The following is a 26,713-nucleotide window of genomic DNA, read 5'->3' as shown; positions in this document are numbered from 1 at the left end:
TCACCACACCCCTCACCAGTCCACACTCACCACACCCCTCACCAGTCCACACTCACCACACTCCTCACCAGTCCACACTCACCACACTCCACACCAGTCCACACTCACCACACCCCTCACCAGTCCACACTCACCACGCCCCTCACCAGTCCACACTCACCACACCCCTCACCAGTCCACACTCACCACACTCCTCACCAGTCCACACTCACCACACCCCTCACCAGTCCACACTCACCACGCCCCTCACCAGTCCACACTCACCACACCCCTCACCAGTCCACACTCACCACACCCCTCACCAGTCCACACTCACCACACCCCTCACCAGTCCACACTCACCACGCCCCTCACCAGTCCACACTCACCACACCCCTCACCAGTCCACACTCACCACACCCCTCACCAGTCCACACTCACCACACCCCTCACCAGTCCACACTCACCACACTCCTCACCAGTCCACACTCACCACGCCCCTCACCAGTCCACACTCACCACACCCCTCACCAGTCCACACTCACCACACTCCTCACCAGTCCACACTCACCACACCCCTCACCAGTCCACACTCACCACACCCCTCACCAGTCCACACTCACCACACCCCTCACCAGTCCACACTCACCACACTCCTCACCAGTCCACACTCACCACACCCCTCACCAGTCCACACTCACCACACTCCACACTCACCACGCCCCTCACCAGTCCACACTCACCACACTCCTCACCAGTCCACACTCACCACACTCCACACTCACCACGCCCCTCACCAGTCCACACTCACCACACCCCTCACCAGTCCACACTCACCACACTCCTCACCAGTCCACACTCACCACACTCCACACTCACCACGCCCCTCACCAGTCCACACTCACCACACCCCTCACCAGTCCACACTCACCACACTCCTCACCAGTCCACACTCACCACACCCCTCACCAGTCCACACTCACCACACCCCTCACCAGTCCACACTCACCACACTCCTCACCAGTCCACACTCACCACACCCCTCACCAGTCCACACTCACCACACCCCTCACCAGTCCACACTCACCACACTCCTCACCAGTCCACACTCACCACACCCCTCACCAGTCCACACTCACCACACCCCTCACCAGTCCACACTCACCACGCTCCTCACCAGTCCACACTCACCACACCCCTCACCAGTCCACACTCACCACGCTCCTCACCAGTCCACACTCACCACGCCCCTCACTGGTCCACACTCACCACACCCCTCACCAGTCCACACTCACCACACTCCTCACCAGTCCACACTCACCACACCCCTCACCGGTCCACACTCACCACACCCCTCACCAGTCCACACTCACCACACCCCTCACCAGTCCACACTCACCACACCCCTCACCAGTCCACACTCACCACACTCCACACTCACCACGCCCCTCACCAGTCCACACTCACCACACCCCTCACCAGTCCACACTCACCACACCCCTCACCAGTCCACACTCACCACACCCCTCACCAGTCCACACTCACCACACCCCTCACCAGTCCACACTCACCACACCCCTCACCAGTCCACACTCACCACACCCCTCACCAGTCCACACTCACCACACCCCTCACCAGTCCACACTCACCACACTCCACACTCACCACACCCCTCACCAGTCCACACTCACCACACCCCTCACCAGTCCACACTCACCACACCCCTCACCAGTCCACACTCACCACACCCCTCACCAGTCCACACTCACCACACCCCTCACCAGTCCACACTCACCACACCCCTCACCAGTCCACACTCACCACACCCCTCACCAGTCCACACTCACCACACCCCTCACCAGTCCACACTCACCACACCCCTCACCAGTCCACACTCACCACACCCCTCACCAGTCCACACTCACCACACCCCTCACCAGTCCACACTCACCACACCCCTCACCAGTCCACACTCACCACACCCCTCACCAGTCCACACTCACCACACCCCTCACCAGTCCACACTCACCACACCCCTCACCAGTCCACACTCACCACACTCCTCACCAGTCCACACTCACCACACTCCACACCAGTCCACACTCACCACACCCCTCACCAGTCCACACTCACCACACCCCTCACCAGTCCACACTCACCACACCCCTCACCAGTCCACACTCACCACACTCCACACTGGTCCACACTCACCACACCCCTCGCTGGCCCACACTCACCACACCCCTCACCAGTCCACACTCACCACACCCCTCACCAGTCCACACTCACCACACCCCTCACCAGTCCACACTCACCACACCCCTCACCAGTCCACACTCACCACACCCCTCACCAGTCCACACTCACCACACTCCTCACCAGTCCACACTCACCACACTCCACACCAGTCCACACTCACCACACTCCTCACCAGTCCACACTCACCACACCCCTCACCAGTCCACACTCACCACACCCCTCACCAGTCCACACTCACCACACTCCACACTGGTCCACACTCACCACACCCCTCGCTGGCCCACACTCACCACACCCCTCACCAGTCCACACTCACCACACCCCTCACCAGTCCACACTCACCACACCCCTCACCAGTCCACACTCACCACACCCCTCACCAGTCCACACTCACCACACCCCTCACCAGTCCACACTCACCACACCCCTCACCAGTCCACACTCACCACACTCCTCACCAGTCCACACTCACCACACTCCACACCAGTCCACACTCACCACACCCCTCACCAGTCCACACTCACCACACCCCTCACCAGTCCACACTCACCACACTCCACACTCACCACACTCCTCACCAGTCCACACTCACCACACCCCTCACCAGTCCACACTCACCACACTCCACACCAGTCCACACTCACCACACTCCACACCAGTCCACACTCACCACACTCCTCACCAGTCCACACTCACCACACCCCTCACCAGTCCACACTCACCACACCCCTCACTGGTCCACACTCACCACACCCCTCACCAGTCCACACTCACCACACCCCTCACCAGTCCACACTCACCACACCCCTCACCAGTCCACACTCACCACACCCCTCACTGGTCCACACTCACCACACCCCTCACCAGTCCACACTCACCACACTCCACACTGGTCCACACTCACCACACCCCTCACCAGTCCACACTCACCACACCCCTCACCAGTCCACACTCACCACACTCCACACTGGTCCACACTCACCACACCCCTCACCAGTCCACACTCACCACACTCCACACTGGTCCACACTCACCACGCCCCTCACCAGTCCACACTCACCACACTCCTCACTGGTCCACACTCACCACACCCCTCACCAGTCCACACTCACCACACTCCACACTGGTCCACACTCACCACGCCCCTCACCAGTCCACACTCACCACACTCCACACTGGTCCACACTCACCACGCCCCTCACCAGTCCACACTCACCACACTCCACACTGGTCCACACTCACCACGCCCCTCACCAGTCCACACTCACCACACTCCACACTGGTCCACACTCACCACACCCCTCACCAGTCCACACTCACCACACCCCTCACTGGTCCACACTCACCACACCCCTCACCAGTCCACACTCACCACACCCCTCACCAGTCCACACTCACCACACTCCACACTGGTCCACACTCACCACACCCCTCACCAGTCCACACTCACCACACCCCTCACCAGTCCACACTCACCACACCCCTCACCAGTCCACACTCACCACACTCCACACCAGTCCACACTCACCACACCCCTCACCAGTCCACACTCACCACACTCCACACTGGTCCACACTCACCACACCCCTCACCAGTCCACACTCACCACACCCCTCACCAGTCCACACTCACCACACCCCTCACCAGTCCACACTCAGCACACTCCACACCAGTCCACACTCACCACACCCCTCACCAGTCCACACTCACCACACCCCTCACCAGTCCACACTCACCACACCCCTCACCAGTCCACACTCACCACACCCCTCACCAGTCCACACTCACCACACCCCTCACCAGTCCACACTCACCACACCCCTCACCAGTCCACACTCACCACACCCCTCACCAGTCCACACTCACCACACCCCTCACCAGTCCACACTCACCACACTCCTCACCAGTCCACACTCACCACACCCCTCACCAGTCCACACTCACCACACCCCTCACCAGTCCACACTCACCACACCCCTCACCAGTCCACACTCACCACACCCCTCACCAGTCCACACTCACCACACTCCTCACCAGTCCACACTCACCACGCCCCTCACCAGTCCACACTCACCACACCCCTCACCAGTCCACACTCACCACACCCCTCACCAGTCCACACTCACCACACTCCACACCAGTCCACACTCACCACACCCCTCACCAGTCCACACTCACCACGCCCCTCACCAGTCCACACTCACCACACTCCTCACCAGTCCACACTCACCACACTCCTCACCAGTCCACACTCACCACACTCCTCACCAGTCCACACTCACCACACCCCTCACTGGTCCACACTCACCACACCCCTCACCAGTCCACACTCACCACACCCCTCACCAGTCCACACTCACCACACCCCTCACCAGTCCACACTCACCACACCCCTCACCAGTCCACACTCACCACGCCCCTCACCAGTCCACACTCACCACACCCCTCACCAGTCCACACTCACCACACCCCTCACCAGTCCACACTCACCACACTCCACACCAGTCCACACTCACCACACCCCTCACCAGTCCACACTCACCACACTCCTCACCAGTCCACACTCACCACGCCCCTCACCAGTCCACACTCACCACACCCCTCACCAGTCCACACTCACCACACCCCTCACCAGTCCACACTCACCACACTCCACACCAGTCCACACTCACCACACCCCTCACCAGTCCACACTCACCACGCCCCTCACCAGTCCACACTCACCACACTCCTCACCAGTCCACACTCACCACACTCCTCACCAGTCCACACTCACCACACTCCTCACCAGTCCACACTCACCACACCCCTCACTGGTCCACACTCACCACACCCCTCACCAGTCCACACTCACCACACCCCTCACCAGTCCACACTCACCACACCCCTCACCAGTCCACACTCACCACACCCCTCACCAGTCCACACTCACCACACTCCTCACCAGTCCACACTCACCACGCCCCTCACCAGTCCACACTCACCACACCCCTCACCAGTCCACACTCACCACACCCCTCACCAGTCCACACTTACCACACTCCACACCAGTCCACACTCACCACACTCCTCACCAGTCCACACTCACCACACTCCACACTCACCACACTCCTCACCAGTCCACACTCACCACACCCCTCACCAGTCCACACTCACCACACTCCACACCAGTCCACACTCACCACACCCCTCACCAGTCCACACTCACCACACCCCTCACCAGTCCACACTCACCACACCCCTCACCAGTCCACACTCACCACACTCCACACCAGTCCACACTCACCACACTCCTCACCAGTCCACACTCACCACACCCCTCACTGGTCCACACTCACCACACCCCTCACCAGTCCACACTCACCACACCCCTCACCAGTCCACACTCACCACACTCCACACCAGTCCACACTCACCACACTCCTCACCAGTCCACACTCACCACACCCCTCACTGGTCCACACTCACCACACCCCTCACCAGTCCACACTCACCACGCCCCTCACCAGTCCACACTCACCACACTCCACACTGGTCCACACTCACCACACCCCTCACCAGTCCACACTCACCACACTCCACACTGGTCCACACTCACCACACCCCTCACCAGTCCACACTCACCACACTCCACACTCACCACACTCCTCACCAGTCCACACTCACCACACCCCTCACCAGTCCACACTCACCACACCCCTCACCAGTCCACACTCACCACACTCCACACTGGTCCACACTCACCACACCCCTCACCAGTCCACACTCACCACACCCCTCACCAGTCCACACTCACCACACTCCACACTGGTCCACACTCACCACACCCCTCACCAGTCCACACTCACCACACTCCACACTGGTCCACACTCACCACGCCCCTCACCAGTCCACACTCACCACACTCCTCACCAGTCCACACTCACCACACTCCTCACCAGTCCACACTCACCACACCCCTCACCAGTCCACACTCACCACACTCCACACTGGTCCACACTCACCACGCCCCTCACCAGTCCACACTCACCACACCCCTCACCAGTCCACACTCACCACACCCCTCACCAGTCCACACTCACCACACCCCTCACTGGTCCACACTCACCACACCCCTCACCAGTCCACACTCACCACACCCCTCACCAGTCCACACTCACCACACTCCACACTGGTCCACACTCACCACACCCCTCACCAGTCCACACTCACCACACCCCTCACCAGTCCACACTCACCACACCCCTCACCAGTCCACACTCACCACACTCCACACTGGTCCACACTCACCACACCCCTCGCTGGCCCACACTCACCACACCCCTCACCAGTCCACACTCACCACACCCCTCACTGGTCCACACTCACCACGCCCCTCGCCGGCCCACACTCACACACCAACACTGGAGGCTGGACAAAGATCCACTCCACATGTAATAAATTCTGAGTTCTATTCAGACCCAGAATCTTAACTTCTGTGATTTTTATAGCCTTGTGTTAGTCATTTCCACACAGAGAGAGCGATGAGCAGGAGATAAACATTCCTTAAATCGAGGACGACTCAAAACAGACCTGCGTGCCACTCCTGTGCTCTAAGCACATGTGTCAAGTGAATAAATAAAACACGTCTGTGGCTACCGAGGAACAGAACGCTGCATAACTCACAGGAGAAGGACAAAGGACACTCACCCATGACTTGGACATCCCTAAAAGGAAAACAAAACACGTGTTAAAGTCGAGTCATAATAGCACTTTTGGCTGTGTCCGCCTCAGCTCCCCTGACTTCTCAGCTTCCTCTGGGACCCCAGCACAGGCCTCTCCCACCGCATCTTCAGTGGGGGATGGATCTCCTCCGGCAATGCTTGTGAGCATTCACAAGTGTGCACCGGTTCTGAGAAAATCATGGCCAAACCATTTCCTCCCCGAACACTTCAAAGACTGCCTCTGAGCTGGGCGTGGGGGTGCACGCCTTTCATCCCAGCACTCAGGAGGCAGAGGCAGGTGGATCGCTGTGAGTTCGAGGCCAGCCTGGTCTCCAAAGTGAGACCAGGACAGCCAAGGCTACACAGAGAAACTCTGTCTCGAAAAACCAAACCAACCAACAACCAACCAACCAAAAACAAAAAAACAAAAAAACCAAACACTGCCTCTGTAGGAAACCAAAGCTCTTGGTGTCTCTCCACATGGTTATCAGGGTTCTGTGGGGGTTAAATCATTGAGCAGAATACGCTCTGAGGTGCCTAACGCAGAGTGAGGACTCCACCACCCCCTCCTGTGCCGACCATGCCTTCCTTCCTGCCTGTCTCCAGGCAGAGACTCCAGTGAGGCCCAACTGTGCGCTCCCTGACTGTGTCATGCGCGTTCTCCCAGAGTGTTGTAACGAGGGGAACAGCAGCTGGGTGTCCTACGCTCAGTCCCTCTAGACTGAGTCTCTCAGGTGGGGGAAGCATGCTACACCTCCTAACATCCCCGGCTCCTTCACAGCACGCACCACGAGAGCAAGAGGTCTTGTTAGAAGAACAAATCAGAGCTAGGTGTGGTGGCGCACGCCTTTAATCCCAGCACTCGAGAGGCAGAGGCAGGCGGATCACTGTGAGTTCGAGGCCAGCCCAGTCTACAAAGTGAGTCTAGGACAGCCAAGGATACACAAAGAAACCCTGTCTCAAAAAACAAAAATCAAAATAAAAAAAAGAAGAAGAAGAAGAAGAAGAAGAAGAAGAAGAAGAAGAAGAAGAAGAAGAAGAAGAAGAAGAAATTAGATGATGGAAAAAAAACAAAACATGGGAATCCAAACCCGGTGCTGTGGATTGTACCACCTGAGTCTGAGGAGCGCCCTCCTGCCCCATGACTTCAGATGTCGGCTCGTCTGTCTCTCTCCTCTGAATTCTGGGGTGTCCTGCAGGCTTCTGTCTGGCCTTCACTGGACCTGCTCTGCTCCTTACACCTACACATTGCTCCTCCCTTGTCCCCACCTGCCACCACTGTGCCCTCTTCCCCTTTCCCAGCCCCCGTTGACCTCATCTTTAGGGTCCCTGAGGCACACACCCTGCCTCTGTTAGGAGCACTGTGCCTGCAACTCTGCAGGGGGCTTGTGAGAACTGACTGTTGGGCAGGGCTGTCACGCTGACTCGGTAGCTCTAGCAGACACACGTGACTGCATTTTCTAACCAGTCCCCAGTGGTTGCACGCTTTGAAAACTGCTGCCCTGGAGAATTATAAGTAATCCTTCAACCTCAGCTGTGGCCCGTACAGCGGAGTGAGCTATCCAGAGTTTCCAGACAAGCTCCGAGGCGATGAGGTACTGCAGTCCAGCTCGGAACCTCACTTTGAGAAGCCTCTGTAAGCCGTGATGTCTGGCCGCCTGACAGACCTTCGTAAGTCAAGATTACCACTCCTCTGGCCCTGAGAACCAGGTAGACCAGCTACCCAGAGCAGAAACCAGGTGTAAAAGCTGGGCAGGTGGCGGTGTCCATTACTGCTTCTGCCTCTCGGTCTCCCTCTGCGTTCCTCACTCAACATTCTTCCCCTCAGAAATTCCCACCACACTGTCAGCCTGTATGACTCTCAGATCCAGCTCACAATAAGCGAAACCCAGTTCTCGACCTAAACCACCTGGTTCTCCCAAACCAGGCCCACCTACTCCCTGGCAAGCACATCCTTCCCTGTTCCTGTCAGCTGAGCTGGGGCCATTTCCACTTGCCCTGCTCAGCCATGGCCCCAGGGTGTCATAGACGGTCTTGTGTTTGTTTTTTTTGTGCTCACTTCAGAGTACATTTGATATTATTTTAGTCCTTGCTCTGAGGAGGGAAAACGCCACCCTGATCTCCTAATTCCCAACCTTTCTGGCTGTGAAAGCTGAGGCCAGAGACGCCACACCACAACCAAACTGGGTTTCTCCCCCACAGTTGATAGTTCCTTGAAGGAAGGGGCTGCCTCCAGGTGCAGTGCATAAAGAGCCATGGGGTCCGACCTGGGCTGCCCCTCAGGTCTGCCAGCTGCCACCTGGGCCCCAGGCCGACCTAGAGAACCAGCTGGTGAGAAGAGAAGTGCCACCTGCTCTGTGAGGCTGCAGTAAGAGCCCACGAGGCCCAACAGGATGGCTCAGAGGCAAAGGCCACCTGGTGCCAAGGCTGAAGACTCGGGTTCAACTCTCAGGATCTACGTTAGGAGAGGTTTGCCTCCGACTGACACAGACCCACGTGTGCACATGAGCGCACACACATAGTTTAAGAAAGAGTTTATGTGAAGGCTTCTCTCGCCAGCTTCGTGCGTTAGTGAGCTGGAGACACTGCCATGCTAGAATCTTCAGCCTTGAATGACACTCTCCTGTGTGGTGATTAAATGTCACCGAGTGGGTCTCTAAAGACCCAATTGTCTCAGTCTGCAAATACAAGGTTTAGATCCAGGCCCTGGCACTCCATATGTGTGGGGTTAATCTTAACTTCTGCCTTGCTTGGACTTGGAGCACTGTGGGGCGCATGTCTATGGCGGTATTTCCAGAAGGCGTTAACTGAAGTGTGAACAGCACTCCATGGCTGGGGTCCTGGGATAACCAAGGAGAAAGAGATCTGGGCACCAGATGCCATTTCTCCCTTCTTCCTGACTGTGGAGGTCATGTGACTGTGCTGTCGCCGTCATGGCTTTGCTGCAGGGATGGAGTGCGCTCAAGGAGCCCAACCAAACCTTTTTTTCTTAGGTTGCTTTTGCTGCAGTGAGAGGGTAACATGCTCCCGTCCCCCTGCCCCTCCCCCCACTCCCCTGCTCAGCATTATCCCCTTAAAGGGTCCCCAGGACCTGCCAAGCCTGCAGTGCTGTGTCTGGCCTGTGAGGAGCCCTGGGTAGATCAGAGGGAGGGGACTTTTCCTGACACCACCCGAGAGGTGGCCTCCGTGACAGACAACCCTTCTCTGAGGCCAGCTCTCTCTACCGCATGCTCTCTCCTTTCCAATTCTGGTGTCTTCCTCTTTCTCAAGCCTGATGTTTGTCGATCCTCCCAAGAATATCTGCTCCATGGTTTCTCACCCGCCCCTGCCCCCACCCTCGTGTAGACTTTGGGCTACAGAACCTCCTACGCCACCTCATTCCTGACTGGATATTGGTAACACGTGCACTAGCAACAGACACTCTCTAGCCACCATTCCACACAGGGAAGACTCTTAGTCACCAGGAGGAAGGAGGCGGCAGACCAGGCCGAGGTATTCCTCAGTGCCTGGATTCGTTGTAGGGCGGCTCATGGTGGTGCTCGCCTTTAATCCCAGCACTTAGGAGGCAGAGGCAGGTGGATTGCTGTAAGTTGGAGGCCAGCCTGGTCTACAAAGCGAGTTCAGGACAGCCAAGGTTACACAGAGAAACCCTGTCTCGAAAAAACAAAACCAACAACCAACCAACCAAACTAACAAAAAACCCACAAAGAGACAGCACAGCAAAATGCCTACCTATTTAAACTTCAGAGACATGGTTTCCCCATGGCCTTCCAAAGACAAATCAAGGACTGAGACTCACGAAGGCGGGGGTGGGGGGGTGGGGGGGTGGGGTGGGGGGGGTGGGGTGGGGGTGGGGTGGTGGGGGGTGGGTGGGGGTGGGGGGGTTGGGGGGGTGGGGAGGGTGGGGGGGGATGGGGTGGGGGGTGGGGGGGAGGGGCAGGGGGTGGGGGAAGGTGCTCTCAGAACGGAGGGCTGCGAGCCCAGTGTCCTCGGGAGCAGGCTGAGTCTCACCGCAGTGGTGCCTTCCCCATGTCCCTAGGTGCCTGGCTCAAGGGAAGGATCTTTTATCTCCAGAGCAAAGGCTATGTATCTCTGCTAAATATTCTCTTGAGTTTATATACATCAAATGTATATATGGTTTCGGAAAATGTTTAGAGGGACAAGCCCTTAGTTGACCAATCATCAGGCCTGGAATTTCATCACGAAAAATTAAGTGTCCAGCCTCACTTGAGCAAAGACATCCTACAGGAAGCATTTTGTGTTTTGAAAGGTGTGCATTACCGAGAACTGCCTTTATTATTCTGGGGCAGAGGTCACTCAGCTCCTTTTATAGGCCGCTGCCAAGCTATCTGCTGGATATACACCAAGTCAGCATTTCTTATCTGAACGTACCTGTGTCGACAGGGTTGCTATCATAGAAAAGGCCGAGTGCAGAGCCAAGGGCCACAGGAGACTGGATCTGAGCTCAGATTTCCGCTTTGACTTGGTTTACTTTAGCCCATCTGTGTGGTCACCGCCCTGGTTATGACCCTCAATCAGCATGGGGAGTGACTCAGTGTCCACAACAGCCCTTAGGTCCCCTGGAGACGTAAGTACGACCAGGGCCACATCACAGCCCCTTGGTGCCAGTGCGTCTAAACTGACTAAACATTGCCTTTTGCTGTTATTATATCTAATGAATTTTGACTTTCCTTTTTTTGTTGTTTTTGTTTTTTGTTTGTTTTTCGAGACTGGGTTCCTCTGTGTAGCCTTGGCTGTCCTGGACTCACTCTGTAGACCAGGCTGGCCTGGAACTCACAGAGATCCACCTGCCTCTGCCTCCTGAGTGCTGGGATTAAAGGCGTGTGCCACCACCGCCTGGCTGAATTTTGACTTTCTATTGTTTAAAAATTTTAGACAAGATCACCAGGTGCCTGAAGCTGAGCTGGGTGTGTGGAGTCTATGCGCCTGCCAGCCCAGCCCTCTCTCCTAGGTGTCCCCTTGGCTCACTCACTGTCCCTACCCCATCTCCAGCCTTCGCACCTCCCTCCCCACAGTAAACCTCCTTTATTTATACCCGAAAAAAATTTAGACAAAAATTAATAACTGTAAGCATATATTACACATTTCTCTCATTACTAACTTTGGAATACAGCAGATGGACAGAGAAATCAGGGGGAAAAATGAGACTCCAGTGAGACTCAGAACTTAACATCATTTCCCCTTTAACATGGGCATTTCCTGTGATTCAGGCTGAGCACTATTGAACCATGCAGGGTGTGGGTCAGTATGGAATCGCATCCTCTCTCTCTCTCTCTCTCATCTTTTGTTTTTATATAGACAAGGTTGAGCTAGAGATAGCTGTCCTTGCTATCCTGGGCTTGCTTTCTAGACCAGGCTGGCCTCGAACTCACAGAGATGCTCCTGCCTCTGCCTCCCCAGTGCTGGGATTACAGGCGTGCACCACTGAGCCTCTTAGGGTAGGGGTTGGAATCTCTAAGTGATGTTTCGCTACCTAAAAGTCAATACAGTGAGCGCTGCTTGAAGTGCTCTGAGAAACATCATCACTGAAGGAGAAGAGGGTTATGACACTTCCATCCTTGTTCAAACATCACGCAGTGCGTTTCCTCAAAGCTGGAGGGTAGACCCACCACAGGCCTGCGGTATATTGTAAATCCCGCGGGCCTATGCCATCCGCAGTCAGAGCACTGTCATGTGGCACATGGCTCAGCAACACTCCGGCCACCAGAGCGCACTTCAGGAGCAGGACCTGAGACACTGGTAGGAACAAAGCATTTTGCTGAGGTCTGAGAAAGGAACTCCTACCACTTCTAAAAAACACTTGTACCGTAAACTCTGGGCAAGTTTGTGGGTACCTTCCCTTCCATGGAAAAGGGGGCTTTCCTGATATCATCACAGATCTTGAAATACGAACTTTATTCTGAATTACTCTGTATATGAATGTCAACACCATACAAAGAGGAGAGGCCATGACGGCAGCAGGGCTTGTTCTGTCTACACCACTCATAGCCAAAGCAAGGAAAGCCAGGTGGGCCCAGCACTCCGGAGGCAGCGGCAGGGGCACTTTAAGGCCAGCCTGGTCTACAGAGTGAGTTCCAGTACAGCCAGGGTTATGCAGGGACATTCTATCTTAAACAAAAACAAACACCCTGAGAATAAGAAAAGCTACCTACGTGCTAAGGACATGAAGCTAGTGGCAGGGGCATTGCTAGTGAGAGAGCACTGATTACATGAAATGGTTCAGACACGATGCCATCCAAGAGGGTCAGCTCAGTGCTAGGGGCCTTACCCAAGACTTGGTTGGCCATTGTTAGTCCTGGCAGAAGTCTTGTGGCGAGGAGGAGAGGCTGTGAGGAATCCATATCCCATGCACCTCCTGGGTCGCTCCTCAGGAGTCCCGCATGGAACATGAGCCCACTTAGCTGCTAACTAGTGTCAACTCCACAACAGCGGGGCACCTTACAGCTCACAGAGCCAACAGCAGCTCCTGTTGCCAGGCAGGTGCCAGGGCACTCTCGATGTTCAACCCTGCTTAACTGGGAACGCACCCTTGTATCTTTCTCATCTGCCAGTCTGGCCATGCTTTGTCGCGTGTACTCGTCTTTGCCTTCTCAACTGCTCGGGCTCAGGGGCCCAGCTCCCAGGCCAGCTCCCGGCCAGCTCCCGGCCAGCTCCCGGCCAGCTCCCGGCCAGCTCCCGGGCCAGCTCCCGGCCAGCTCCCGGCCAGCTCCCGGCCAGCTCCCGGCCAGCTCCCGGCCAGCTCCCGGCCAGCATATGCGTTTTGAAGTTGCTAGAATCCGAGGCATCTTGGGCTGGGGCCTCAAAACCAGCCTGCATTGGTTGCTTCACTATTGTAGAAGCTAGGGGTCTGAGATCGAGGAGTTGTGAGAGTTCCTGTCATCCGTGCCCGAGAGGGAGAATGTTCTGGCCCCCCTAGGGGCTTCTAGCAGTCTCTGCTATTCCTGGCCTTGTAGAAACACCGCCTACTCTCGTCTTCATCTCCACACAGCGTCCTGACGCCCACACTTGCCCCGCTACAGAAGATAGTCTAGTGGTTACTCTGACCTTGTAGCCCGCCCCGCTCTACTATGATCTGTTAATTAGTCACATTTGTAACTGCCCTGGTCTCTAGAGAGGTCGCTGGGTACTGGGGGCCTGGACTTCTCTACACCTGAGCTTTGGGGCCGCAGCCTCCAGGCCGGAAGGCCAAAGGCTGTTTGCTGTGTAGCACTTATAACTATGTTGCAACATCCTCCTCCCTTTACAAAGGCTTCTAAAGCATCGGGGAGCTGGCTCAGTCGGTAAACTTAGATTGAAACTCCTGTGTGCCTTGGAGATGAGAAGACCTGAGCTCAGATTCCCTGTATACACACACACACACACACACACACACACACACACACACACACACACACACACACACACACACACACACACACACACACACACACACACACACACACCCCAAAACAGGCATGGGAAAAAGCACCTACATCCTAGCACTGGGGAGGCAGGGATGGGAGAATCTCTGAAGCTCACTGACCAGCCTGCCTAGGTAAACTGGTAAGGACAGACTCGTCTGAAAAAATAAAATGGAGAGAGATTAAGAAAGATACTTTAAGCCGGGCAGTGGTATTTGGGGAGGCAGAGGCAGGTGGATTTCTGTGAGTTCAAGGCCAGCCTAGTTGACAGAGTGAGTCCAGGATAGCCAAGGATACACAGAGAAACCCTGCCTTGAAAAACAAAAACAAACAAACAAACAAAAAAGAAAAGAAAAGAAAAAAAAAAGAAAGGAAGACACTTGACATTGTCAGGCATGATAGCACAAGCCGCTAATCCGAGCACTTGGGAGACAAAGGCAGGAGGCTGTCTGTGAGTTTGAGGCCAGCCTGGTCTACACAGTGAGTAGGCAAACAAACCTAAGAATTAAAACCAGGAAGGTGCTTGACATCAGCACGTGCACACAGTCTTGTCTTACAACCAGAGATGGTTCTCTGAGTGTACCTTCTGCTGTGATTTGGCAGACAGGGTCTTAGCGGGTCACAGGATCCAGCTACATTTCAACAAGCTCACAGATCACTCAAGTCCCAAATTGCTCCACGGCAGGGAAAGGTCAGCAGGCCAGAGAGTCCCTCAGAGTTAGGATGCAGAAGAACAGAAGCCCCAGGAAGTTGTAGTCCTAAATTACAGAGACCCTGGGATACAGGGACCCAGGGACCATGTGCTCAGGTGTAATGGTTTCCCTAGGCATCAGGATGGTAAGCTACGGTGGTTTGAATGAGGACAGCCCGCACAGGCTCAGACACTTAGCTGTTTGGTCCTCTCTTAGTGGAACTGCTTGGGAAGGGTTGGGAGGCATGGCTTTATTGGAGGAGGCTTTGAGACTTTAAAAGCCCAAACCATGCCCAGTTAGTGTTTATGCTTTCTCCTCTCCCTCCCTCCCCGCTCTCTCCCCTTCCCCCTCTCCCTCTGTCCCTCTCCCTCCCTTCTTCCCTCCCTCCCTCCCTCCCTCCCTCCCCCATGCTCATGGGTCAAGATGTAAGCTCTCACCTGCCACTGCAGACCCTGCCTGCCGCTGCCATCCTTCCTTCTGCCTCTGGCACTTTGGTCACGGGGTTTTGGCACAGCAGGAGACAAGTGACTGCTACAACCCTTGAGCCCTAGGTTGGCTCCTTTATCTACACGTGGATGTTTTTATTACAGAAGAACATCCTCGGGTCAGGACTTAGACTACGGCTTGTTTTAAGTGCATGTGGCTGAGCGTGAGGAGACTGGTCCGATCCTTGATTAAGGAAGAGAGACTCTTCCTGAGAGGAGGCCCAGAAGAGACAGAGCGAAGACATGCGGAAGTGGCTATGTCCCTTCCCCCCCTCAATCCCCCCCACCCCCTCATCCCCACCAAGCTCAAGTAGGAGATTCCCAACAGGGCACAGAAACCTGCCTCCCAGCCCCAGGGGTGCATGTGTGAGCATGCTGTATTTTCATAGGCGAGAACAAGGTCCAAGCCTTCTAGATGTTGCTAAATTAAAAGGAATCAGCCTTGGGCTTTGTGAGGAGTTCATTTTAAAGGCAACCAAGATCATGGCTTTTATACACAAAAGTTTTCTTTTCTTAAGATGACAAATCAGAAAATAAAAAAAACCTGCTTTACCATTGCAAAATTAGCCTGAAAGACTCAAGAAAGAGTGAAAATGCTTTCCTTACTGAAATTTAGATTGTATACACCCCATTGCTAATATGAAAAGATAAAAAAGTTATTGAAGTAAACTTTAGTGAGATGTGTGCATTTTAACTTTTGTTAGATGTAATCTAATAACACTCTATGTGTTTTAACCCCTTCCAAGTCTTTTTTTTTTTTCCCACCCTGAGACACGGTTTCTCTGTGTAGCCTTGGCTGTCCTAGACTAACTTTGTAGACCAGGCTGGCCTCAACTCACAGCAATCTGCCGGCCTCTGCCTCCCGAGTGCTGGGATTAAAGGTGTGCGCCACCACTTCCTGGCCCTTCCAAGTCTTATAATCTGGGGATGAACAAGAGGAAAAAAAACAGCTACCCTGAAGATATAAAGTGAATAAATGACTGCACAGTGTGCATAAAGACTGTCTGGAGACTTTACTCCCCCATCCAGCCCAGCCTATCACAGAATCAAGAGAGGATGGCTGTGAGTTCTGAATAATGAGACAGGTTTCCTGTACTGACTTTGTCAGTTTAAGTGTTTCTGATTTAACCTGCTGTATTTCTGTCTGAGTTTTGAGAGAGGGTCTCCCCTCTCCTCACCTCACCTCAGCCCTGGCTGAGCGACTCCCTGTGTAGATGAGGCTGGTGTTGAACTCACAGAGGTCTGCGTGCCTTTACCGCCGAGTACTGGGATGACACCATAGTACAACATCATAGCCAGTGTAGAGTTCACTGATGCTCTTCTAGCATGGGGGAGGTTTTCCCCACACCCTTTCTGTTACTAAATGGATTATTTAGAATTGATTGGAAACGTGACACAAAGGCTCATCTGTGTTGCTGGGGGAGTCACTGGCCACCAAAAGTGGCACCTGGGATGTTGCTGCTGAGCGCAATAAAGTCATCTCTACATGCCATACATCACAGCTTAATTCCATATGTTCTGCACTATAACACGGTTTCTTAATATTATGTAGAGGTTAAATAGAGCTTTCCAGAATCTCACAATATGGTCTTTTAGGAAACAATTTTTTTTTTGAGACAGGGTTTCTCTGTGTAGCCTTGGCTATCCTAGACTCGCTTTTGTAGACTAGGCTGGCCTCGAACTCACAGTGATCCGCCTGCCTCTGCCTCCCAAGTGCTGGGATTAAAGGCGTGCGCCGCCACACCCGGCCCTAGGAAACAGTCTTGATGCAAGGATCATTCATCCAGGTGAGGTAAAACGGGAAAAGGGCAGGCCATCCATCCAATGTGAGTGATGTCCTCACAAGAGAGAAGAGACAGGAGACAGACAATCAGGATGACGTGTGGCCATGGAAATAGAGCCTGAGCAATGCCTCTGAGCCAAGGGCCGCAGTGTCACCAGAAACCAAGAGAAAGGCATGGGCCAGAGTCCCTAGGAGACTTCAGACGGAGCACGGCCTCCTAACACCTTGACTTCGGACTCTGGCTCCCACATCTGTAAGGAAATACTCTCCTGCTGCCGTAGAACACAGTGCCTCTTCAGCCATGGGAGGAGCCCTGGGAAAGGAGCTCTTGTGTTTGGCTTGAACAAAGACAAGAATTCTTTTCCCCAAGAGCATCCCAACTCTACAAGTGAACAGTGCTCTGCTGCATCCCAACAGAGCGCATTACAAAATTTGGTTTAGTTTGAGAACTTGGGATGGGTCCTCCTCTCTAAGAGTACGCTGTCCTTTCTAGTCCCGAAGCTGATTTTTGAACCAAAACCTCCTAATGAGGCACATGTCCCTGTCACATTTACCCACATAATCTGGTGGGTGCAAACCCACCATGAACTGAGAGCTCCTGCAATCTGGTGGGCCAGTCGCAGGGGCGCTTCCGGGAGGCCTCCCCGCCCCTGTGGTCTCTGGGGAAGATCCTGTCCCTCTTGACAGTGTGCTTTCTTTTCTTCTTCTGTTTTAAAAGAGATTTAATTTATTTTCACGTGTGTGTGTGTGTGTGTGTGTGTGTGTGTGTGTGTGTGTGTGAGTGCAGGCACCCGTAGATGCCGGAGGGCCGAGTTCCTGGAGCTGGCATCACAGATGTTTATAACTATCTGTGGGCGGGTGCTGGGAACCAAACTGGGATCACCTGGAAGAGCGGCACTTTCTGTTCACTGCTGTGGTATCTCTCCAGCGCCAGCAATAGCACTTTCTAACTGCTGAGGTAGCCTTAGCTCTGTCAGTAGCAGCTGCGCTTGTAAACTAAGTAACGTAGTTATAAAACAGATTCGCTGGTTGCTCGTGTTGCGATCTCAGCATTACACGTTCTCTGAGTCAGTCGCTGTCACTGATAGCATTTCTCTACTCTCTGTCATCAGGGAGGAATGTGCAGATGTCCCTCTGGACTCACCCTTGTTTTTATTTCCTGATCCGCTCACCTGAGACACCTACCCACTTTCCCTCCTGCAAGGGATAGAATCACTTGTCATTGTGCCCTGTATAATCAGGGTCCTTAGGCCCAGTCTGCCAGCCCCAGGGGACCATCTCTCACTTTGATTGTCCACAGCCATTGTTCAAACTGCCACAAGTCCAGCCATCGCAGAGGACATGTACTCACATGCACCCAGGGGCAGCTGGACTAATTACCAATTACCGCAGTCTAATTTCTAAACACAGCAGCAACATTTAGGCATGGGTAAGGGAGTGCTGTCAGATACAGTCACTTAGAGTCGCTGTAAGCCATCACCCTCAGAGTACGGTCCTGGGACAAGCGGCAAGGACATCCCTAGAACGTGTGGACATGGCCACCCTTGGCTTCCACCCAAGTCCCATAGAGCCAGGGCCCTAGAGTGATGCTCATCCAGGTGAGCGCCCATGTGCTAGTTAGAAAACCAGCCTAGAGATGGTGCACGCTTGGCAGAGTGCTTGCTCAGCATGGGCAAAGTCTTGGACTTGCCCTCACACACCTGATGAAGTGGGTGGTGCACACCTGAATCCCAACACTGGGGAAGAGGGAGCAGGAAGCTCCACCCAGCAGCAGATCCAAACAGATGCAGAGACCCACAGCCAAACGTGAGGCAGAGCTCCAAGAGTCTCGTGGAAGAGTTGAGGGAAGAGAGCTACACCCGGAGGGGACAAGAACACCACAAGAAGACCAACAGAGTCAAGTACCCTAGGCCTGTGGGGGCTCACGGAGACTGAACCACTAACCAAAGAGCATGCGTTGACTGGACCTAGGTCCGCCACACATGTGTAGCTGATGGGCAGCTTGGTATTCCTGAGGGTCCCCTAGCAATCGCAGCAGGGGCTGGCTCTGACATGGGCTCTGTTGCCTGCGTCTGGATCACTTTCCCCTAGCTGGGCCTCAGCGAAAGAGGATGTGCTTAGTCCTAATGCAACTTGATGTGCTGGGGTAGGCAGGTTGTTGTTGGCGGGAGTGGGGTGTGGTGGGGGTCCCCTTTCCTGAGGAGAAGGGGAAAGGGAAGAGGGTGGGGCTGGGAGGAGAGGTGTAGAGGGATGTTAATTCAGAACACGGCTGTTCTGTCAAGAGATCACATCCAAATACCTTCTAGGTCTGTGTGATCCAGCTGGAATACAAGCACGCCTTTAATCCCACACAAAGGTACAGTTAGTTTGTAGAAGGAAGCACCCATGTTTGAAAAGGATGTCTAATTGAGTGGCAGAAAAAGTGACAAATCAGAGAAGATTTGACAGGCTAGGATACGCCCAACTCTCATGAGAAGAGAGAGGAAAGGGAAGCTACTTAAGAGGCAATTTTCTTAGAGATGGGAGGATTTTTACCAGGACAGTAATAGATGGGTCACAGAGAGAGAACTCAGGTGAAGATGGAATGAGCCAGAAAATGAGAAGAAGCCAGAAGATTAGAGCAGATGGCTGAGTTAGAGGCCAAGCAGAGCAATTCTAGGCCAAGAGAGAAGCCGGATTGAATAAGTCAGCTGGGTTTGAGGCCGACAGCTGAGCTGAACCAGCCGGCCCAGAGCGCAGGAAGAACAAGTGAGGGTGAGCTCGTTAAGCAGGAAGTCTCAGAGGCTAATTCTAGGCCTAGACTAGATTGTACAGAGGCTTCCAGAACTAGACCTTGGTTCCAGAAGGAGGTAGTAAGCCTCTCTCAGACAACAAATGAGCCAGGAGAATAAAATTACTTTTACAGAGAGGAGGAAGGGGCCCTGATAGGGATGCAAATAAATAAATAAATAAATAAATAAATAAATAAATAGATAAATAGATAAATAGATAAATAAATAGATAAAGAAATAGAAGTTCACCATCATTTTCAGACACGAAGCATTTGAATTGAAACCCTAAGTCAAGACAAGAACAACAAAAGGTAAAAATAAATTTAGAAATTTTCAGCAAGGATCAGTTTCAGCAGCTCCCCTTTCTTGCTGCCAGCCAGGTCTTGTCCGTGCGTGGAAACCTCAGCAGCCCGCTTGCTCAAGCCTGGCTTGGAGCAGGGCACCAGCTCCCCTGGCACCCGGTGAGCCAAGTGCTTCCAAGGCGGGAGAGGACGAGGGAGGAGTTTGAAATGGCCGGGTGGGAGGTGCCTGCGAGGCTGCCTCATCCTTCACACCCAGGCAAGAGGCTGATTTGGAAAGAGCCCTCAGCCGCACCAGCAAGGCTGAGATCTGAGGAAGGTATGCGGCAGAGCCGGACGCACTAAGGAAGTAGACTTCTCAAGTAACCTGGAAGCTCCCTTCTGAGGACAGGACGCTCACACCTAGATACCAGAGTGAAGAGGAGCCGTGGGTTTCCAGACTGGAGTATGAGATGTATTTTATATCCCCCATCAAATCCAACCCGGCCTTTTGCTGGGTTTTAAGTAAAAGGGAGAGGTGACCAAAGTCCCCACAATGTCCAAAAGGTGCTGTGTTTGCCCTCTTCTCCCCGAGCCCTCTCCCCAGCCTGGGAGAGTCCTCTGTCCACCAGACAGCCTCATCCCTTCAGTCAGCCATCAGCAGATGGGGCCTGCATCCTGCTCAGGACCTGAGAGTGGTATAGCATTTTTAAAGGACTGAAAAACTTGAAGGTTATTTTGTGAGCACATGGAAACATGTATCAATGTCAGGTGTGTTGGCTCACACTGTAATCCCAGCACATTGGGGGGGGGGGTAGCTGAAGCGGGAGCATCACTATGAGTTTGAGACTAATCTGGGCTGTGCAGTTGGGGTCCAGGCGCTTCTGAGCTACAGAACAGGCCTCAGTCTCAAAAGCACAGTGGTGGATGTGCGCGCGCGCGCACACACACACACACACACACACACACACACACACACTAATAAAATTCAATAAGAAAATTAAAAGGGGTATTTTTTAAAAAACAACTAAAAACAAAAAGAAAACCATACAAAACGTTGACTGCTGACAGTTGCAGCTGGTTTTTTGGGACAGCACCACCCTCGTGTTCACAGTGTGCCTGCGGCTGTTTCTACAGGGAAAAGACAGAGTCCAGGGGTCACTGCTACTGGTCTTTTCAGGAAGAGACTGCTGGTGTCTGTCTAGGTTTAAGATTTCAAGCGGACACTGAATGCAGGTAGGACTGTTGTCCACACCCCCGGCAGCGGCTTAGCCCGTGGCGTTAAAGACTCCCATGTGTCTCTCTGCTACCTAGTCAGTCACCACTTCTTCCCTTCGGTTCCCTGGGGAGTGAGGTCCCTGGGTGAACTCGGGTTTGAACCACACGGGAGGAAGCCAGCAGCTCAGAGGACCTGTGTCTCTAAGAACTGCGTTTTGCCTTTCAGTTTCACTCTCCAAGTATCCCAGGTCACGGTCTATCACACCTGAAACAATTTGACACAATCCAACTGTTCTCAAGAGGACAAGTCTTTAACCCCTCCCTCCTGGTTTTTTTTTTTTTTTTTTTTGCATTTTGCCTCAATTTTTAGTTATCTCTTCCATTTCCTTGCTCTTGGTATTGAGAACGCGGAGGCATCTACAAACCAAACCCTGGTTTGAGTACAGATCACTGGTTGTTAGTCCCATGCGGTGCTGATCCCTGCTGCAAAACTCCAGTATTAAACAGGAAACACCCATTGCTGTATTCTCTTCCTCCAGGCCTCTGGGAACTGTTCCCTCGGGCACTGTCTGTTAGAAGGGCAAAGCACATCTCACACAACTCGGGTCCTATGGTAACTCAGGCACCTGGCATCAAAGTCCAACATAAGCACCTCAAAGCGGCTCCCAGCAAGGAGACAAGAGGAGCAGCACTGGGGATGGATATGGAATCCCGTTTTTTACCATCTGGGGGCTGTCCGACGTCCTCCATCTCAAATGACATGAGACATCGTTCCTCAACAGCACTTTCCTACAGCTAAATTTCAAGGTGTGACCCACACCCTTGCTGCTGCTTCTGAAACGCCTGGTGTGGTCCAGGAGGGCGCGAGGCCCCCAAGGACATTCTGTCCTGAGGCAGGAGGACACCGGTAGCAAGAGGAGACTTAACTCAATGCAGGCAGACCCGGAGCTCCGCTACCTGTGTCTATGCAGCCTGATAAACAGAGGCTGGCCATCAAAGCGGGGCTTTGGAGGAGTCAGCTCGTTGCCCCAGCTTTAGAGGGACTGATGGCGTCGGGGAGGGGACCCTCTGTGCCTCTAAGGACTCCCGGAGTCCTATGAGGCAAGACAGGCACCAAACTGCCTCTTAGTTCGTTTGCTGATACTCCTACTCAAGACTGGGCTGCTGGCTTTGTGTGGCAGAACCTGGAGGGCCACAGAGAGGTGGCTTGACCACCCTGGCTGGGGCCAGGGATTCCCCTTGAGAGTTCCAGGGGCACCGTCTTAGCTAGAGGCAGGGGCAGAGCAAAGGTCCCCAACAGGGCGCCCAGAGGCCCCCAGCACCACCGGTTCCTGCCATCACCCACAGAACTCAGCCCAACTCTAAGGCCACAGCCACTCGGCATCCAGGGAATGGAGGGGATTGCGTTTACTCCCCGAGCCTTGGCGTCTGACCTCTTAGGAGGGGACGTCAAGAGACCTCGCGCCCAGATTTCCAGCCTCCAGCCAGCCTGCTCTCTGCTGCCGCAATCTGCTCCGTGACAGAATTGTCCCTGTCCTGGCGACCCGCCCCAGCTGCCCAGGCTCACGTACCCATTGCGGCGGCGGCTCCGAGGCTCCCGACTGCGACTGGCGAGCAGAGGTTCAGCCTCCCTCACTTTGTTTCCAGGCCCTGCCCAGCTAGCTACCTGTGAGGCTGTAGGAGTGCTAGGCGGGGCCGGCCGGGGCTCCACCCTTGGAGGAGCCTATGGCTTAAACCCCTGCTGCAGGACACTACTCCCAGCCCTGGTGAGGCAGGACAGATGCCGCTGTCCCAAGTGACACGGAGCGGCTGGAGGGATCTGGGGCCAAGGAATCCCCTTTTGAGTAGTCACCAGGAGGCATGTTAAAATGTGTGCCAGGCACCCTCCTGGGATTTGCTGAGTAAAGCAAGCAGGACTGGGCTGGGGTCTTGCATGATTGACAGTCTTAAGCGTTTGTGCTGGTCCTGGGACCCCACTTGGCAAACAACAGCTCAGAGAACCGATCTACCTTTGTGTGGGAAAGCAGAACTGACTGAGATTGTGTGTGTGTGTGTGTGTGTGTGTGTGTGTGTGTGTGTGTGTGTGTGTGCGCGTGCAGCCAAACAGATCTGGTCCTGGTCCTCCTGCGTCCCTGCTCCCCATCTGGGATTACAGGAGAGCAGTACTTGACCTGACCAGTTTCCTGCTTTCTGGCCAGCCTGGAGGAAGCGTACAGAGGAGCATTAAGATGGGACATGAAAGCGAGTCTCATTCATTTGTTACTTGTATATTCAGTCAGTCATTTGTGGAGAGACTCGCTACCCAGCCACAGCGCATCCATCTCTCTGCTTCTGCCTCCTCAGAGCTGAGGAGAAGGTGCGTGTTAGCCCTCTCCAACCCCACAATTGTACTTACTGCTCAGCGATCATCCTAAGCATTAAGAGCACATTAAACACCATCACCAACATCGTCCCTCTGCAGAGCTTTCTTCCCCATGACACGGGGCTACATCTGCTCCCCAAGGCCCTGGCAGGGCCCAGGCACCCCACCCTGCTTTCCTTCTCCCCCCAGGTGTCCTGTGTGAGTGGACTGTGGAGGGCTTCCTTCACTTAGCACAGTGTTCTCGGAGCTCAGCCACGTTCTTGCAGATGGGTCAGAACTCCTTTTCTTTAAGGGTGACGAGTCTTCCACTGTACCCTTAACACCCCACTTTGTTTATCCGATCACCTGTCCTCATCATCTGCCCTTAGCAACTCCCAGCCACCCTGCTGGGAGCGGTGTGTGTGTGTGTGTGTGTGTGTGTGTGTGTGTGTGTGTGTGTGTGTCGCAGAGGAAGCCCTTTTGCAAAAGCAGTTTCACCTGTCCTTTGCCTTTCTTCGTGGGGCACAGGAGGGGAAGAGCGGGAAGAGGAGGAGGAGGAGGAGCAGGAGCAGGAGGAGGATTCTTCTGCCCTATGGACTAACAGCTGATGTTGCTGAAAGGTGAGTGGCTGCAGGTGAAAGCTGGGCGGTGTTGCGTTGGCCAGTGGGAAGGGAGGGCAGACACCTGCTGTGGGCCAGCAGTGGGGACGAAGAGGTGAGGCTGCGGACTGCTGCTTTGATTGGTTTCCCCAGCAGGCATAGCAGGCATAACGTTGTGTCGTTGAGGTCATAAGCGTAGACACCGGCATCGTGGGGCCTCTGTGGAAGTACTCCCACTTCCAATCAGGGTTTTCAGTGTGGTCCAGGTTCAGCATCAGCATCTCCTGCATCCAGAAGCCAGAAACTCTGGGATCCCAGACAGCAGCTGGCGCTGTGTCTCCGCTGCGTATTTAATCATTCATTGGAGCAAGAGATGTTTGTCACCTCCGCCATCAGATCGCTCCTGCCTGGGCACCAGACAAACTGTGAAACAATACAGACCTGTGTCCATAGAGCTTGCATCATTTTCCGCGGGCTGCTGCTCCTTGGCATGTGGTGGGGCCAGCAGCTCTGGGAGCGTCTGTGTCCTCTACAGTGAGAGCCATGCTGTGTGGGGTTCTCCTCAGCTCGCTCTCTGCCCTTACCCCTCCAGGTCTTAGGTCAAAAAGCTCAGCAGCTTCTGGGGGCAAAAGAGCGGTGTTAACCAGGGCGGGGCCGTGCGCTCCCTCTGGCGGCTCTGCTGATGATCCTTCCTTCCGTCCCCAAGCATCGCTGATGGCCCCTGTGGTCCCTGCTGTGGCCACCTCACTCCACTTCCATCGTCACAGCCTCTGCCGCTCTCTCCTCTAAGGCCATCAGCTCTGGGGTAGGCTGATGGTTCAGGGACTCCTGGACTAGGCAGCAAAAGTCCCACAGCTTCCCCGTGAGGAGTGGTTCTGAGTCATGAGGGAATTTGAAGGACAGGAAAGGAAAGTCATTCGGTCTGAGAAAAACACATTTGGGGAGGTTTTGCTGAGAATCAGGCCCAGGCTGTCACGCACGACCAGTGAGCGCTTACCCCTGAGCTGCATCTCCAGCCAATAGGAGTTACTGGAAAACAGAAGATGGAGTACCAGCAGCTAAGCTGCGGGAGTGGGGGTGGGGTGGGGGTGGGGCTTGGCGAGACTCTGGAAGCAAGAGATGGGTGATGCGTGTGTCTCACTGTGGGGAGCCATGCTAAATTCTGCCATGTCAGAAATCCTGTGCTTTCGCCACACACTGTGACCGTCCAGTTGCTGAGCTTTGCTGGAGGAGGTCTTTGTGTTCCAGGCCATCCTTGGACTATTTACCTTTAAAAGAAGTAGGGAAATCCCTATTGAGAGACACCCAGAGGATTAAGGAAGTTCTTACAGAGAGCTACTCAGTAATAGGACGTTCTTACAGGGCGCTGTTCAGGCTATTGTGATCTTCCTGCCTGGGAGGTAGGGAGAGAAGGATCAGGATAGATCCTCTTGACCTTGCTATATAAAGTCTTATTGGCATTAAAGGGAGCCTTGATCAGAAATTTCCAGACCTGACTCGTTATTTCTCTGTACCCCACTTTCAATCTGCACTCCCACTTTCAGGTGAACCCTGGTTCGATTTGTCCCGTGGGCCGGGACATGTCATCTCGCTGCATTAGCCCTCCAGTCCTCAGAATGTCAGTAAATAAAACCCAGGGATGCAGAAATGGTTCTTAGAAGAGCTGGTTCTACCCTTGCTTTGCCCCAATTTCTGCTGTCCCCCTTACCACATCAAGATGGTGGCTGGTCCCTTTTTCCGCGTTGGCTGAAGGCAAGATGGGTCACCAGCAGCTCTACTAGAGTCACCCCCGGAAGTTCGGCCAGGGTTCTCGCTCCTGCCGCGTTTGCTCTAACCGCCATGGTCTGATCCAGAAATACGGGCTCAACATGTGCCGTCAGTGTTTCCGTTAGTATGTGAAAGACAAAGGCTTCATTAAGTTGGACTGAGCGACCTTGAGTGGATTATTTAAGACTGTCTGCCCAGTGAGACTGACCATGCTAGCCTTTGTACATAAAGAATACTGTCATGGTCATAGACTGACACCCTGACCCCTCGTGACTTACTGTCATGTCCATAGACTGACACCCTGACCCCTCGTGACTTACTGTCATGGTCATAGACTGACACCCTGACCCCTCGTGACTTACTGTCATGTCCATAGACTGACACCCTGACCCCTCGTGACTTACTGTCATGGTCATA

General features: G+C 54.1%; 1 protein-coding gene and 1 pseudogene across 2 annotated transcripts in view; one reads left to right on the top strand and one right to left on the bottom strand.

Moving 5' to 3' along the window:
* Nucleotides 1–23,224, bottom strand: part of SLC15A1 (solute carrier family 15 member 1) — a 58,493-nt gene extending 35,269 nt beyond the window's left edge. The window contains exons 1-2 of the mRNA XM_084767799.1: nucleotides 23,161–23,224; nucleotides 6,928–6,944 (exon numbers count right to left, since the gene is read on the bottom strand). Of these exons, the coding sequence (XP_084623925.1) occupies nucleotides 6,928–6,944; nucleotides 23,161–23,164 (21 nt within the window). The 5' untranslated portion in view covers nucleotides 23,165–23,224. The remainder of the gene's footprint in view (nucleotides 1–6,927; nucleotides 6,945–23,160) is intronic.
* Nucleotides 23,225–26,286: 3,062 nt separating this feature from the next.
* LOC311589324 (small ribosomal subunit protein uS14-like) lies at nucleotides 26,287–26,457 on the top strand (annotated as a pseudogene). The gene has a single exon. The product of its transcript is annotated as a small ribosomal subunit protein uS14-like (transcript).
* The last annotated feature ends 256 nt before the right edge of the window (nucleotides 26,458–26,713 follow it).

The sequence above is a fragment of the Acomys minous genome (genome assembly GCF_964271855.1).
Source record: "Acomys minous genome assembly, chromosome: 18".
Classification (NCBI taxonomy): domain Eukaryota; kingdom Metazoa; phylum Chordata; class Mammalia; order Rodentia; family Muridae; genus Acomys; species Acomys minous.
The sequence above is the reverse complement of the archived record's forward strand: the minus strand, read 5'-3'. Positions and strand labels throughout refer to the sequence as shown.